The 13,111-nt window shown below is 38.3% G+C and overlaps 1 protein-coding gene across 1 annotated transcript; it reads left to right on the top strand.

Moving 5' to 3' along the window:
* Nucleotides 1–714: 714 nt before the first annotated feature.
* On the top strand, nt 715–12,805 carry CALM1 (calmodulin 1). The gene is made up of 6 exons (XM_051977410.1): nt 715–993; nt 4,402–4,432; nt 5,494–5,637; nt 8,356–8,462; nt 8,654–8,789; nt 8,970–12,805. The coding sequence occupies exons 1-6, from the start codon at nt 991–993 to the stop codon at nt 8,996–8,998; spliced, it is 450 nt and encodes a 149-aa protein (XP_051833370.1). The 5' UTR covers nt 715–990; the 3' UTR covers nt 8,999–12,805.
* The last annotated feature ends 306 nt before the right edge of the window (nt 12,806–13,111 follow it).

The following is a 13,111-nucleotide window of genomic DNA, read 5'->3' as shown; positions in this document are numbered from 1 at the left end:
TCCATCTCCTTCCTTTCCTCCCTTCCCCCAAGTAGTCTCCATCCCCTCTCCTCCAGTTTTTGTAGCACTTAGGGTAACAGTTTTTTCCTTTCCTTTCCTTTCCTTTTTTTTTTTTTTTTTTTTTTAAAGAGCAGGTCTCATAAAGCAGTCTGCAATGTTAATGCAAGCTAAGTTAAGACTCCTAGATTCCGAGTTGTACAAAGACCCCCGCAGTAAGGGCATCTTTCCCAGGCAGGGGGCAAAGTATTGTCGCAGGAAGATCTCGAAGGTGCGGAGTTTACCTTTTCTGGCTATCGCAGGGCACCTATGTCACCCAAACCTCACTGACAGACGTTCTGCAAGCCGAATTTCCTATCATTCCCTGCTTCATTGCTGGATTCCTACCCAAATTCTAGAGCTCTCTGCTGCACTTCATGCCAAGGTGCGGTCCCTTCTGCTTTAGCCTGTGGGTACAAGGAAGGGAATGCTTCGCTCTCTCCTACCTCTGGCTGCCCAACCGAGTTGACAGAGCAGGGGAGGAGGAGGAGGAGGAGGAGGGCCCGGCTTCTGGAGGGTGGAGAAGGAAAGGGAGGGGGGCGGGTAGGGAGAACGTATTAGGGGCGAGGCTACGCACCGCGCCGCAGCCACTCTGCCTCTCTCTCGCTGCCTGTGATCCCTAGGCTCCGGCGGAGGGATACATCGCATTATATATAGAGAGGGTTGCGGCGCAGTATCACACCTCCAGCGCTTGCAGTGGGAAGTGGTTTGCAGGAGGCGGCTCCGTTACTCGGGCGGTGGTGGCGGCTGTAGTAGCAGCAGCAGCAGCTTCAGCAGCAGCAGCAGCAACAGCAGCAGCGGTAGCAAGAGCAGCCACAACAACCTTGTTAGCAACCTCGGAGGCCGGAGCTACAGCAGGGTCGGTGGTTACAGCGTTAGTGCAGCAAGCTCCCCACCAAAGCGGCATCAGCGGTCTCATTCGTTCCTTCCTTCTTCTCTCCCCTCTCGCGCACAATGGTAGGTAGGGGTGGCTCCTGCTGTCGTAGCAGCTGCTTGCGCTCATTTTTCTCCTTTTTCTAAGTTCTTGGTTTATTTCCTATTTTGTTATTAGCTTTTTTTTTTCTCCTTTTTATAGGGAAAGGCTTTGCCTTTTTTTTTTTTTTCCCTAGCTCTCTAAGATACGAATAGAAGGGATGCATTTTGGAATTGCTGTGTGTGTGTGTGTGTGTGTGTGTGTATTTTCCTTGCGAAGTAGTCTCTAATTTTTACACCCCCCCAACCTCTCCCCACCCCCCGCTGAAGTTCGCCGTGGGCTGTGGAACTGCATGGGCGCTGGATCTGCTGCAGCATCTGTGCTCTCTTGTAGCTCAGCCACCCCCTCTTCTTCCCTCCCTTCCTCCCTCTCCGCTTAGCCCCTCACAACAACCAACGCACGCTTCCCCCAACTGCCTGCAGTGCCTTGCCTGCAGCGCGCCTCTCACCTCGGGGGAGGCTGTCGGAGGGCAGCAGTTGGGGGAGGGGGAGATGATTGCCTTGTGTGTCTGCGTGCTGGGGAAGGGGGGGGGGCGTTAGGGCGGGTTGCAGTTTAGCTTTGGGGAAATGGCAACGAGGTTGGATGATGGAAATGATGTTCTCCTCCCAGGTTATCCTAGAGAGAATGAATGAGCCTTTGGTGCATTACGCTTGGCCCGGACCTCGGGCTTCGGGCTTTTTGTGCCTCCACGGTTGTCGCTACCCTGACTGAGACGCAGTACCTGTTCCCTGTTAGTTGCTTCTTAATTACCACCAAGTACACCCCTCTGAGATTGGACCAGAGGCTCCCACTTCTCTATCATTCTTGTGCGCGCTGGACGCGAGTTGGGGGGAGGGAAGTTAGGCTGGAATGGGTGGAGTGGGGGCAGGAAAGCCAGGAATTGGGGGGGCGGCGATGTAGGAAATTTAGGGGAAAAAGATTTGGATAGGACAGAAGCTGCCGAGCTGCACTGCGCTTAGGGGGGTGGGGGCTCTGCAGTTATAGCAATGTGTTCCTTTCCTCCTACCCCAAAAACGCAGCTGTAAAACCATTTGTGGGCTTCGTTACATCATGAGGTCTCCTCCTTCCCTAGAGAAGCGTTCTCGCTTGCGCGCTAATTGGGGCGGGGAAGGCGGGAGGTGGGGGGGAGGAGGCTGAGGGGAGCTGGCGAGCAGCTTGGTTTCCATTAGAGACTGCAAAGTTTCTGCTTTAAGAGGAGGCGGCTGCGGAGTGGGATGGAGGGTATTGGAAGATGCAGCCGCGGGTTCGCCGGCTTGTAAAACCAGAAGGGGGTGGGAGGAGGAGGAAAAAAAGCAGAGTGGGGGTTATTGGACAATGGTGAACACAGTGACTGCAGTGGTTGGAAAGGGGAAGCTCTCAAGTCCTTGTTGCCATAACCGAAAGACTAGGCACATAATTATTAGCTTTCTATGTATTTCTAGAATTTTCCAAATCTTCCACAATTTCCCCTCGTTTCAACTTTTCCTAATATGCGGTTATCTTTTCACTTTGTCATGGTTGCGCTCCTTTTTCACTGCATTTCCCTACCCTGCGCTGTTACTTCCCGGTCTGTGGGGGGAGATGCCCTCCAGAGTTTCCGCTCTCTCTTTGCAGTTCCTGCCGGCCTGCAGATTGCCAAATGTGATTATGGACCGTGCTGGGTGTGTGTTTTTCACAGCCCCCTTCCTCCATTAACCCCCTCCTCTCCCTCTGGGGATAACTGACATCACTGGGACAGGATTTTATGGCCTGGCTGGGTGGGGTTATTGCTCCAGTGTTACTACCTTTGCCCTGGTAGTCAGGGCAATGGGGTGGTGTCAGGAGGCTGTTGCTTAGGAAAAGCAAACTGCTGGATGCTTTATAATGGCCATGTACTCTTCAGTAGCTCCAATAGGTTAATTTTCCATTTTATTTATTTATTTCGTGAAATGGAGCTGGCAGTTCATTTCTTCCTGGCTATAGGATGAGGTGTGGCCTTTTCTGTTGTACAATAAAGATTTCTGGTAGTATTACATAAATCATCAGGACTACTTCACTTGATCAAAAAACTAATTGATTGCTACTAGGATTGAAAGAGTGTACACTTTCAAGTTATTTACCAATCAGAAAACTTTAGGTTCAAATGTGATTACTATTGTGAAAGGCCCTGAAAGAGAAATGTTTCTTTCCTTCATGCATGACGTATCAAAGAAAAGACTATTAGGAATTCTTTTGCAAGCTTGTCCATAAGTTTTCTTCACTTAAAAGCAAGATACATGAGAATAAACATTACTCTCTAATTGTTTGCTTTAACTGTCAATGAAAATTAAAATTCATGCCATTTATATCTGTGTTTCTTAATATGAGAAAAATTTTTGATATCCTTAAAAAAGGGTGAGGTGTGTGTTAATGGAGCAAACTGAATAGTTTCTTTCTCCAGAGAAAGACAGGTGAATAATTATTGTGTAGGTTTCTATAATCTTAATGTTACTGTGTTCTATAGCAACTAAGTTAAAAACATTCTCTTTGTCACTGAGTCACATGGTAATTTGGCTGAGAGCATTATAAAGTGGTAGGCTTTTAACAAATAACTACCTAATTAAAATAACCAGAAAGCATTTATTACATTTAAAAGAAGCTTTGAGGGTGGAGGACAACGCCATTGGTGTACGTTCCGTTTCTCTTTCCCCCTCCCCATTTAAATGCATCTCCTATAAATGGATTAACATGCTTTTATATCCAATACAGTATAATTACATAACCTGTATTTAGAGTGCCAGCAGCAATACTCAAGATACTATAAAAACCTAGACCTGGATATGATCCTGTTAGCTCTCCAGCTGCAGTTGGGCTGGGTCACTTCTTGGATGAGAAAAAGTGGTTACTTTGGAAAGCTATATTAAGGAATCGGTAGATGGCACTCTTCTGTCTCAGTTCTCTTTGGATACCTTTAATTTGATGCTAAAAAACATTCTGCCACCAGAGGTACCATTCTTCATATAATATATCAAGTCAAGCGCTGACCTCTTCTGGTTATTTAAAGTTCTCATAGTATATAAGATAAGCCATCAATCTAGAAAGAACTTTAACCACATTGTAACCACGTTGCAGTTGTTACTTTCTTGTGGCAATACATTTTAAAATTGGATACAGGATATTCCTTGTTGCTTGTATTTCTGGTCTGGTAGATAATGACTTTTAGGATTTTACAGATTTTTCATTTTAAGAACTTTTTTGGTTGGTCACAGGCCATGCAGGAAAGAAAAAAGTCTATCAGCAGACATTTATTAGGAACCTAGTACCAGGTACTATGCTAATTGCAAACAAGATTGAATTTAGGAGCTTTCAATACTTTTAATGTACCAGGAATGCTTATCACTTAATTCCAAACTGTTCCATCTTTAGATTCTAACATTCTTCTTTTCTTCATATAGGCTGATCAGCTGACTGAGGAGCAAATTGCTGGTGAGTATCACTGATGATGGAAATACCTAGTATATCAGAGCTAGTAATTCTTGAATGAAAAACTAAAATCAGTCTTTCTGGGGGTGGATCAATAATGAAAGAAAGAAATAACATCAAATGTAACAAATAATAAATACTTACTAAGTAAAAGGAAAATAATGTATGAAGATAGTTGGATACCATTTAACTTTGAATTTCCTGCTTTACCAAGATCTTCTGAGCTGGTTAAGAACAAGCCAAATTGATTAATTGGTATACTGGCTCCTTTTGATTGATCATTTGTTTTTTTTAAACTAATGAACCAAGTAAGGTAGGACTCCCCTTTAAAGAATTTTAAAATGACAAGTGTACATACTATAATCTGTCTTTTAAATTTTAGTTTAGATTTCTCCATTTTTAGTAATTGGGAAAGTCTTATGATGATGAACATAATTTCTCTAGAGCTGTAATGACTGAGAAATAAAGCTAGAAAGCAGACTCTAGTGACTGGGAAAAAGTTGGTTTGGTTTTTAACTTTAGTTATATTTTGTTGATCATGTATGCAAAGATCATGTCTCCTTATTTAACATAGTCTTATTTCAAAATGTTTCTAAGAATTTTTTTTTTGCAAATCCATGTAAATAATTCCCTGTTTTACTCATTTATGGTCTTTACCTAAGAAATTGTAATTAAGAAAAGTTTTTTTTTTTTTTAAATCAGACTTTATAGCTAGTTAGGGAGTTGAGAGAGATTATCTAGTTCTGTTCTCCAATAGTCTGTGAGCATACCTAGATAGAAATAACTATTAAACTCCACTGAAATCATGTATATACATACATACATACATACATATATGTATGTATGTATATACATGAACACATCATAACTCAAATCTGTTACTAGAGAGGAAATATTACCACAAATAAATATGTATGCATTTTAGGCTGCTATGAAAAGATAGTATGGTTAAAAAAAATTATTAAAGTATTTCAATGATACTGGAAATTCGTGATTAAGCATCAGGCACTTGAGTGTTCCTTATTATGATCGATAGACTGAGGTGGTATGGATTTTGTTTTCAGAATTCAAGGAAGCCTTCTCCCTATTTGACAAAGATGGTGATGGCACCATCACGACAAAAGAACTTGGAACTGTCATGAGGTCACTGGGTCAAAATCCAACAGAAGCAGAATTACAGGATATGATCAATGAGGTGGATGCTGATGGTAAGAGCTTTGGAAATCTGAATGAGCTCCAGGGTTGTGTAATTTTCTCCAGTTAGAACATGTTTTAAGTCTATGTTTCAGGACCATGAGTAAATATATAAAAAGGCTTTTATATAGTTGCTTATATTTTCATAATCTTTCATGGGGATAGTCATATGGAAACTGCACCAAGAAGTAGAATGTAGTTCTTTGCCTATTAAAGCAGTTTTCAAGGACTAGTAAGACTGGAGGATTTTCTGTCCTGCCTCTGATACTATGGGCTATGTTGTCCTGGGTAGGTCCTATAACTTCTCAGTAACCCTGGATAAATAAATTGTAGTGTATACAGGTGAAAACACAAGTCAGAACTAGAATTGAAGTTTGGTTATTTGTTAGTATTGTTTATGTATCTGAAAGTTACATTTTTCTTGTTAATTAGCCTGAACTCTCACTAGTCCCTGGATCACTTAAGTTTTTTTTTTATTGTTGCCATGTTTTACTCATTTATGTTCATAAATTACTTTTTATGAAAAATTTTCATACTTTTACTAAAAATTTTTATATCACACAGAACATTTTTATCAGTCAACATTTGAGGGCTTTTTACTGAAGGATATTGTTCCTATGTCTTTAGATTAATACAAAAGGAGAAAATGGTGTTTGTGTTAAAACGAGCATTTGTCTACTCAAGCTACCTTTTTATTGGGTCACACATCAATGTCTTACCTCAGCTGTGCTGTAAACTAAGTAAGCACTGAGATGTTAGTTAACAGTTTGAAATGGGGATGGGGCAGAGCAAGGAGAATCAGTGCTGGAAAGCTGCTTACCAGAGAAGAAATGAACTGAGACTTTAGTGTCAGAAGAGTTTGTATAGCAATATGTTTGTCTAGTACTTTGTTTTCTGTTGTGTTCTTTGTGTACATTATCACTTGTTATTCATAGCAGTGTAACTGTAAGGGGAAAGGTGGCGCTGTAATTGGCGAGTAATTGAGACTCCGAGAAATGAAATGATTTTTTCCAATGTAAAATAAGTGCTTGATCAAGGTCTAACCCTCAGTTTCTCATTACTTCTCTCTCTATATAGATTCTGTTAGAGTCGATATTCGTTCTATTTTATAACTCTGATTTTCATTACGATTATTTTGGAATGCAAGCCTAATAAATAGCTTTAAATTGTGTTAGTTGTCTGCTGAGATGCTTAGATATTGAGACTAATTAGGTGATTTTCTACTTTCCACCCTAAAACTATTTAAAAAAAGAAAAAAGATTGGAAGTTCATCTCTTGAGGTGACAAAAATTTTACCCTTAAAGATACAGACTACAGTAATTGCAACTGATGTGATAAGGAGTGATTATGCACAATCAAGAATTTAAAGACATTATGAATCGGTCACTCCAAAATATTTCAATAAATATATTGGGATTTTTTTATATTGCATATATAAAATAATATTGTGAATTTTATTTTTTGAACCCTACAAAGTGATAGTTATAGAGAGTGTGTTTTAGTTTTAACTTCATCAGAAAGAATAACCACATCTAAAAATGCTAACAGTGTGATACTATTAGTCTCTTGTAATTTTTTTCCTTTCACTTGACATTGATAGCTTGGCTTTATCTGGAACAGGTCCGTTCCAAAAAAATTTTATTAATGATAAAACTGAAAAGATGGTTGTAGCAATAAAGACTTTTTGACAGAACAAGAAATTATCTTAAATTATAGTCTAAGATATGTGAAATTCCCAAACATTCTTAGAAGGAATGATATTATATGAAAAGGTAATGTGATAGCAATTGATTGATAGTGGGGTACAGTGGGAAGTATCCTGGACTAAAAGTCAGACTAGTTGGGTTTGAATTCTGGTCTGCTAAGCATTCAGATATTGCTTTCAGACACTTAACCTCTCTGAGTCAGTTTCCTCATCTGCTAAATGATGGGAATAATAGCACTTACTTCAGGATTCTTCAGAGGATCAAATGATATAACACATACAAAGTGCTTTTCAAGCATTATGTAAATGCCAACTATCATTCTGTATTAAAAAGCTCCTTTCAGCTCTAGTCTATGATTCCATTATCATTATCTTAATATTGTTTATAAAGGAGGGTGAGATGTACTATAGTGTACTATATAAGTATAGTATACTAATAAGATTTTATGGACCATAGGGAAAAGAACAAAATTACTTATCTCAGTCCTTGTCCTTCCAAATTTAATGCATGTCACATTAAATATTGTGGTGAGGGAGATGACATCAAAATGCCTGGTTTTGAAGTCCATTCTAATCTGTGAGCCCTAGTTTATCAGTAGCATCACTTAGATCTCTATAAATTCCTACTGAGTTGAGTGGATACAAACATGGAAGAAGAAACATCTGTTCCCTGTGGGAAATGAGCTCAAGAGCCAGACTCTAGGGAACATGAAGACTCAGCTCATATGATATTGTGCTTTCTCCTATTCATTTGTTCTTTCTTGTTTTGTTGCATGAGCAATACAGTGGGATTTTGAAGTCAATTTGGGACTTTATGGACTTCTTTGAATTAAAAGATACTGAACTGAAATTAAGTGGTTAGTGGGTCTGTCATCTATCTAGCAAATACTTAAAAGGATCTGCTTAAAAGAAATGGTGTTTCTGAGTATCTCTTACCAAAAAACAAAATGGAACAATTTTAAATCAAAATTGAGTAACCTACTTTCTGTTTTTTTTTTTTTTTTGGTGTTTTTTTTTTTTTTTTGAGGTAATGGCACTATTGACTTTCCTGAATTTTTGACCATGATGGCTAGAAAAATGAAAGATACAGACAGTGAAGAAGAAATTCGTGAGGCATTCCGAGTCTTTGACAAGGTATTGCTGAATCCATATTACAAATAGCAGTTTTAAACAAGACTATCTAAAGATTATTAATCATCTACAAGCTGTAATAGAGTGTAGACCTAGAAAGTGGAAAATTATTTATATGAGTATGGATTGAGTGTAGAACAATTGTGAAGGACTTAACCTTTCTAAAGAACTACATAATCATTGACTCTTCACAGGATGGCAATGGTTACATCAGTGCAGCAGAACTACGTCATGTAATGACAAACTTAGGAGAAAAACTAACAGATGAAGAAGTAGATGAAATGATCAGAGAAGCAGATATTGATGGAGATGGACAAGTCAACTATGAAGGTAAAATGCCCACTACCGGACCTTTCAGTGTTGCTTTTTTTTTTCCTCATTAGCAAAATAGACAAGGTACTCGACTTCTTAGGTATTAGGTTTTCTTTTATGTACAATACAATTTAGATGCTTTACTAAGTTAAAGTTGCTTTGAAGATAATCAAAAGCTGTGGTTATTTTTCTTTACAGAATTCGTACAGATGATGACTGCGAAATGAAGATCTCCTCTCACCTTTTTTCCCCCCTCTAGATGAATCAAATTGAATCTTTTACTTACCTCTTGCAAAAAAAAAAAAAAGTTCATTTATTCATTCTGTTTCTGTATAGCAAAACTGAATGTCAAAAGTACCTTCTGTCCACAAAAAAAAAAAAAAATCTGCATGTATTGGTTGGTGGTCCTGTCCCCAAAAGATCAAGTTACACATCAGTTTTACAATATAAGTACTTGTACTACTACCTTAAATGATAAGGAAGCACTTAGTGGACTCCTTAAAGTTCCATTTGCTAATGATTATTACACTGTTTGGGCTGGCCAGTTTTTCATGCATGCAGCTTGACAATTGAGCACAGTCAGACATTTGTATTAAAAAAAAAAAAAGAAAAACAAAAAAACAAAATTAAAAAATGTACCCATGTGGGTTTATCTAGTTCAATTTGTTAGTATAAATTGTCATAGCTGGTTTACTTTAAAAAAAAAAAAGTAAATAAAGTAAAATTGGTTTACCTCAGGATGGTATGCAGCAAAATGGTTGAAGGATGCAGAATTTCAAGATGTAGCCCTAATGGTGGTTCTTCTGTACTTAAGTGTGCTCCAAACCCTAATGATGATCTCAAACTCTGGATGGCATGTCTGTGTTTCTATTGGTTTAGCATTGTCTGCATTGCACTATAGTGAAACGGATGTCAGACTGTTACCATTCACACAAAATTTTTGAAAAGAAACCTTCACCAAGGGAGCATCTTTGGACTCTCTATTTTTAAAACCTTCTGTACCATGACTTGGAGCCGGCAGAGTAGGCTGTGGACTTCAGCACAACTATCAACATCGCTGTTCAAGATATTACGATTTATGTCCATTCCAAGTTGTAAATGCTAGTCTTTTTTTTTTTTTTCCAATAAAAGACCATTAACTTAAAGTGGTGTTTAAATGCTTTGTAAAGCTGAAATTTAAATGGGGACAGGGCAGCTGAGAGCTGTGGGGATTGGGGGACGAGGGGAAGTTTTGTGCTAGCAGACCAACCTATTCGAGTACCCTGACCTCTGGGTTTTTTCCCTTCTACCCTTTCAGTAGTAAGAACTAATCTCTGAGTCCTAAGATATTTACTAGAGATAGACGTACTGATCTTTTTTTTCATATGATAAAAATATATCTAGTTGGCCTTTTTACTGCTAACAGTGATCAGTTCAGGCAGAATAGCCTGAAGAAGAAACATCTAATCTCTAAATCATTTACCTGGGATTCCTTTAAAACATGCTGCTGATAACCTGCTTTATGTAACTTACTGACACCATCTATGGAAAAGACATGATTCACGATTTATTATGGCAATGTAACTCAATCTTTGCTGTGTGTGATAGAAGCAGTAGACCACTTTTCTAAATCAATCTCTTCACACGTAAACTACCTTTCACCGTGCAACTAAGCTAATTTATTCATGCTATTTATACAGCATCTCATTTGGGTTTCTTGTCTTTCTTCCCCCTCCCCCAGTTCTCCTTCCCCCTTGTGTTCTACCTTTCTACTTTATTTCCAAATAGAACTGTGCCCTCTGTGTGTATGCTAGTTCACAGCTTGTAAGTAGAACTCCAGCCTGGAGTGAATTTTGTGTCTAATTATAAACCCTGTAACCAAAACTATTACAAAGTGCTGACACCAACCTTTGTGATGGCATCAGCTCATATTTAAAAAAAAAAGTCACTTTAAACCCATGTTGCATTAAGTGGGCTACATTTTGTAGGAGGCTGTATTTTTCTGGGTGTTAAATTATCCAATTAGTAAGTTTGTAGGTTTTGAGTTCCTGTATGTTTATTGAGTTTGTCTGGGGCATGGTGGGATACTGCTAGGGAAATCTGAGAATGAGTCTGCTACTTTGCAGCTAGCTAATGTATGAAGAGACTGATCCCTGAAGCATTTTGCAGCTTTTGCTAATGTTTCTGCCAGAGGATGTTTAGGAGCAGTGAAGTGTGGCAAAATTCAGATTGGTTCTTGGCTTTGGATATGTCTGTGTGTCAGAAAGTTAGTGATCAACCTCAGGTTTGGAGAACCTCTATATTTGTTATTCCTCTTAGGTGACTGAACCCTTGAGCATTAAGTATCACTGTTGGTTTCTCCATAGTATATGGAGAAATATCCATATTTGGATAAGTGATTGTGAATAATGGCTTAGATATTAGATCCCCTTCTAGTGCTGGGAATTTCCCCACACTGGAATTGCTACTGGAATGGCTCTAGCTAGGAATTTTAATAACTTGTTAGCTTATGATTTTTTTTTCCCTCTGTGTGTTTGTATGTGAGAAAAGAGGTAGGCATAGAATAGCCTGATTCTTGGCCTAGGCTCTAGTTTTAAATGTGTGGCAAGGTGATTTTAAAATGCCTCAGTTGATGACTTAATGTTTTAAGACTGATGACTTAAAAAAAAAAAAAAAGAAAGAAAATTATAAGCTTTTAAAATTCACCTTTATCAATCTAGCCTGTTTTCTAATGCTAAAGGGGCTTTTTGTTTGAAATATTAGTGGTCCCTCTGTAGGTGAATATCTGGGAATCTTGATTCTTAGCTTTGGGGTCCTTTTAGCAGTTGTTCTGAACCCATACACCTTCTCCAAAGAATGTCTGCCAACGAAAAATGTGCAGAAGTGAAGAAAAAAGCTGGTGAGAAGTAGGCAAACATTAAGGTAGTCTTTTCCCCTCCTGGTGTTTGGATACAGACAAAGAAATCAAAAAAAAAATTTTTTTTTGGTCAGAATCAAGTGTTAGGTGTAAACAGAAATTGGATATGGTGAATGTTTTTGAGTGAGTTGTAAGATGGTGATATTGCTCTTGGATTTGTTAGCACTTCCCAACTACTTTTGCCCCTAACCCTTCTTGCTTTAAAAATATATGCATATATTTAGTCACTAGTCTAACTGGCATCCTGCTTTAGCCTAAGACATGCCATAAAACCACTCAGTACTTGGCAAACAGTTTCTCATGGTTTTGTTCTCCATCTGTTTGGGGGTAGGTGTTGAGAGAGAAGCAAACATATCTTGATATTTCAGATGGGTTTTTGATGCACTATTGCCAAGGAAGGCTTTTTCTGATTTTTTTTGACAAATGAATTTTTTGCACACATTTTAATTGGTGTCCTTCGGCAACCTAAAACATTGAAAATTAGCTACTGTACATATTTTTATATTCTCTTTATAAAATGCATGTTTGATTGTATTTATAACAATATTGTAATGGCTGTCCAATAGACTTAGAACTAATGTATTTCTTGTCAAAGCAGTAGCAAATGATCCCCTTAACATATTGGGAATTTAATTCCTAATCAAAGAATGTAAATCTGGTCAAGCCTGTTTTTCCTTTACTCAATTATTACCTTAAAAAATTTGATTTTGCTGTGCAACCCCAAACTGCTTGCTCATTTTGACAGCTAGGTTTCACTAATTCGTCTTAATCCATCCTTTGATTTAACATTTTATCTCCTTGAAATTGACTTTTAGGAGAGTACATGCTCTCCCATATGTATCTTTGCAGTGAAAGGTAGTGAAATGTGTGGAGTGGTGTTTTCGCCTCCCCAAATTCAATATTACGTCCATTAAACATTTCTGTAGCAAAGCTCATAATAGTTCTTTTGTTACCAAAGTTGCCCTACATGATGACTTTTGGGAAAAGATGTGATTGAAAGTTTCTGTAACAGATCAAAATGTGTGGAGGTTTAACCTCCTCTTTGATGGGGGACCAACTTATGGAAATATTGTAAATAAGTTTATTTATAAACCTGGCACTGTACTCAATAAACATTTCTGCAGCCTTTCATCTCTAACTGTGAAGTCTATAGGTTTTTAGATTTTTTTTTTTTTAAAGCTGTCACTCTTTCCACACTGCACAAGCTAGACATGTATTCTATGAAGGTAATGCCAGAGGCCTCTGACTAGAAAGGGACAGTAAAAAACCTTTCTTACATCCATTGTGGCTTTTATATTATAGACTTACTATTTACAGTATCCTGTTCTTTGTAGAACTGGATTTAATGTGTATGCAGCTGAAGCAAAGCTTGTTTTCCTATTTGCTAGTTATTGCTGACCTCATACTAGAAACATTCTTTGGTCTGAGCCTGATAAGCAGCTGA

This window comes from Antechinus flavipes, chromosome 2 (assembly GCF_016432865.1).
Source record: "Antechinus flavipes isolate AdamAnt ecotype Samford, QLD, Australia chromosome 2, AdamAnt_v2, whole genome shotgun sequence".
Lineage (NCBI taxonomy): Eukaryota > Metazoa > Chordata > Mammalia > Dasyuromorphia > Dasyuridae > Antechinus > Antechinus flavipes.
This window is presented reverse-complemented; position numbering and strand designations above follow the sequence as displayed.

Excerpts from the sequence above, each read along its gene's own strand:
- CALM1 (XM_051977410.1), top strand. Across the intron at positions 8,463-8,653 it reads CATTCCGAGTCTTTGACAAG|GATGGCAATGGTTACATCAG; the intron begins GTATTGCTGAAT and ends GACTCTTCACAG. Across the intron at positions 8,790-8,969 it reads TGGACAAGTCAACTATGAAG|AATTCGTACAGATGATGACT; the intron begins GTAAAATGCCCA and ends TTTTCTTTACAG.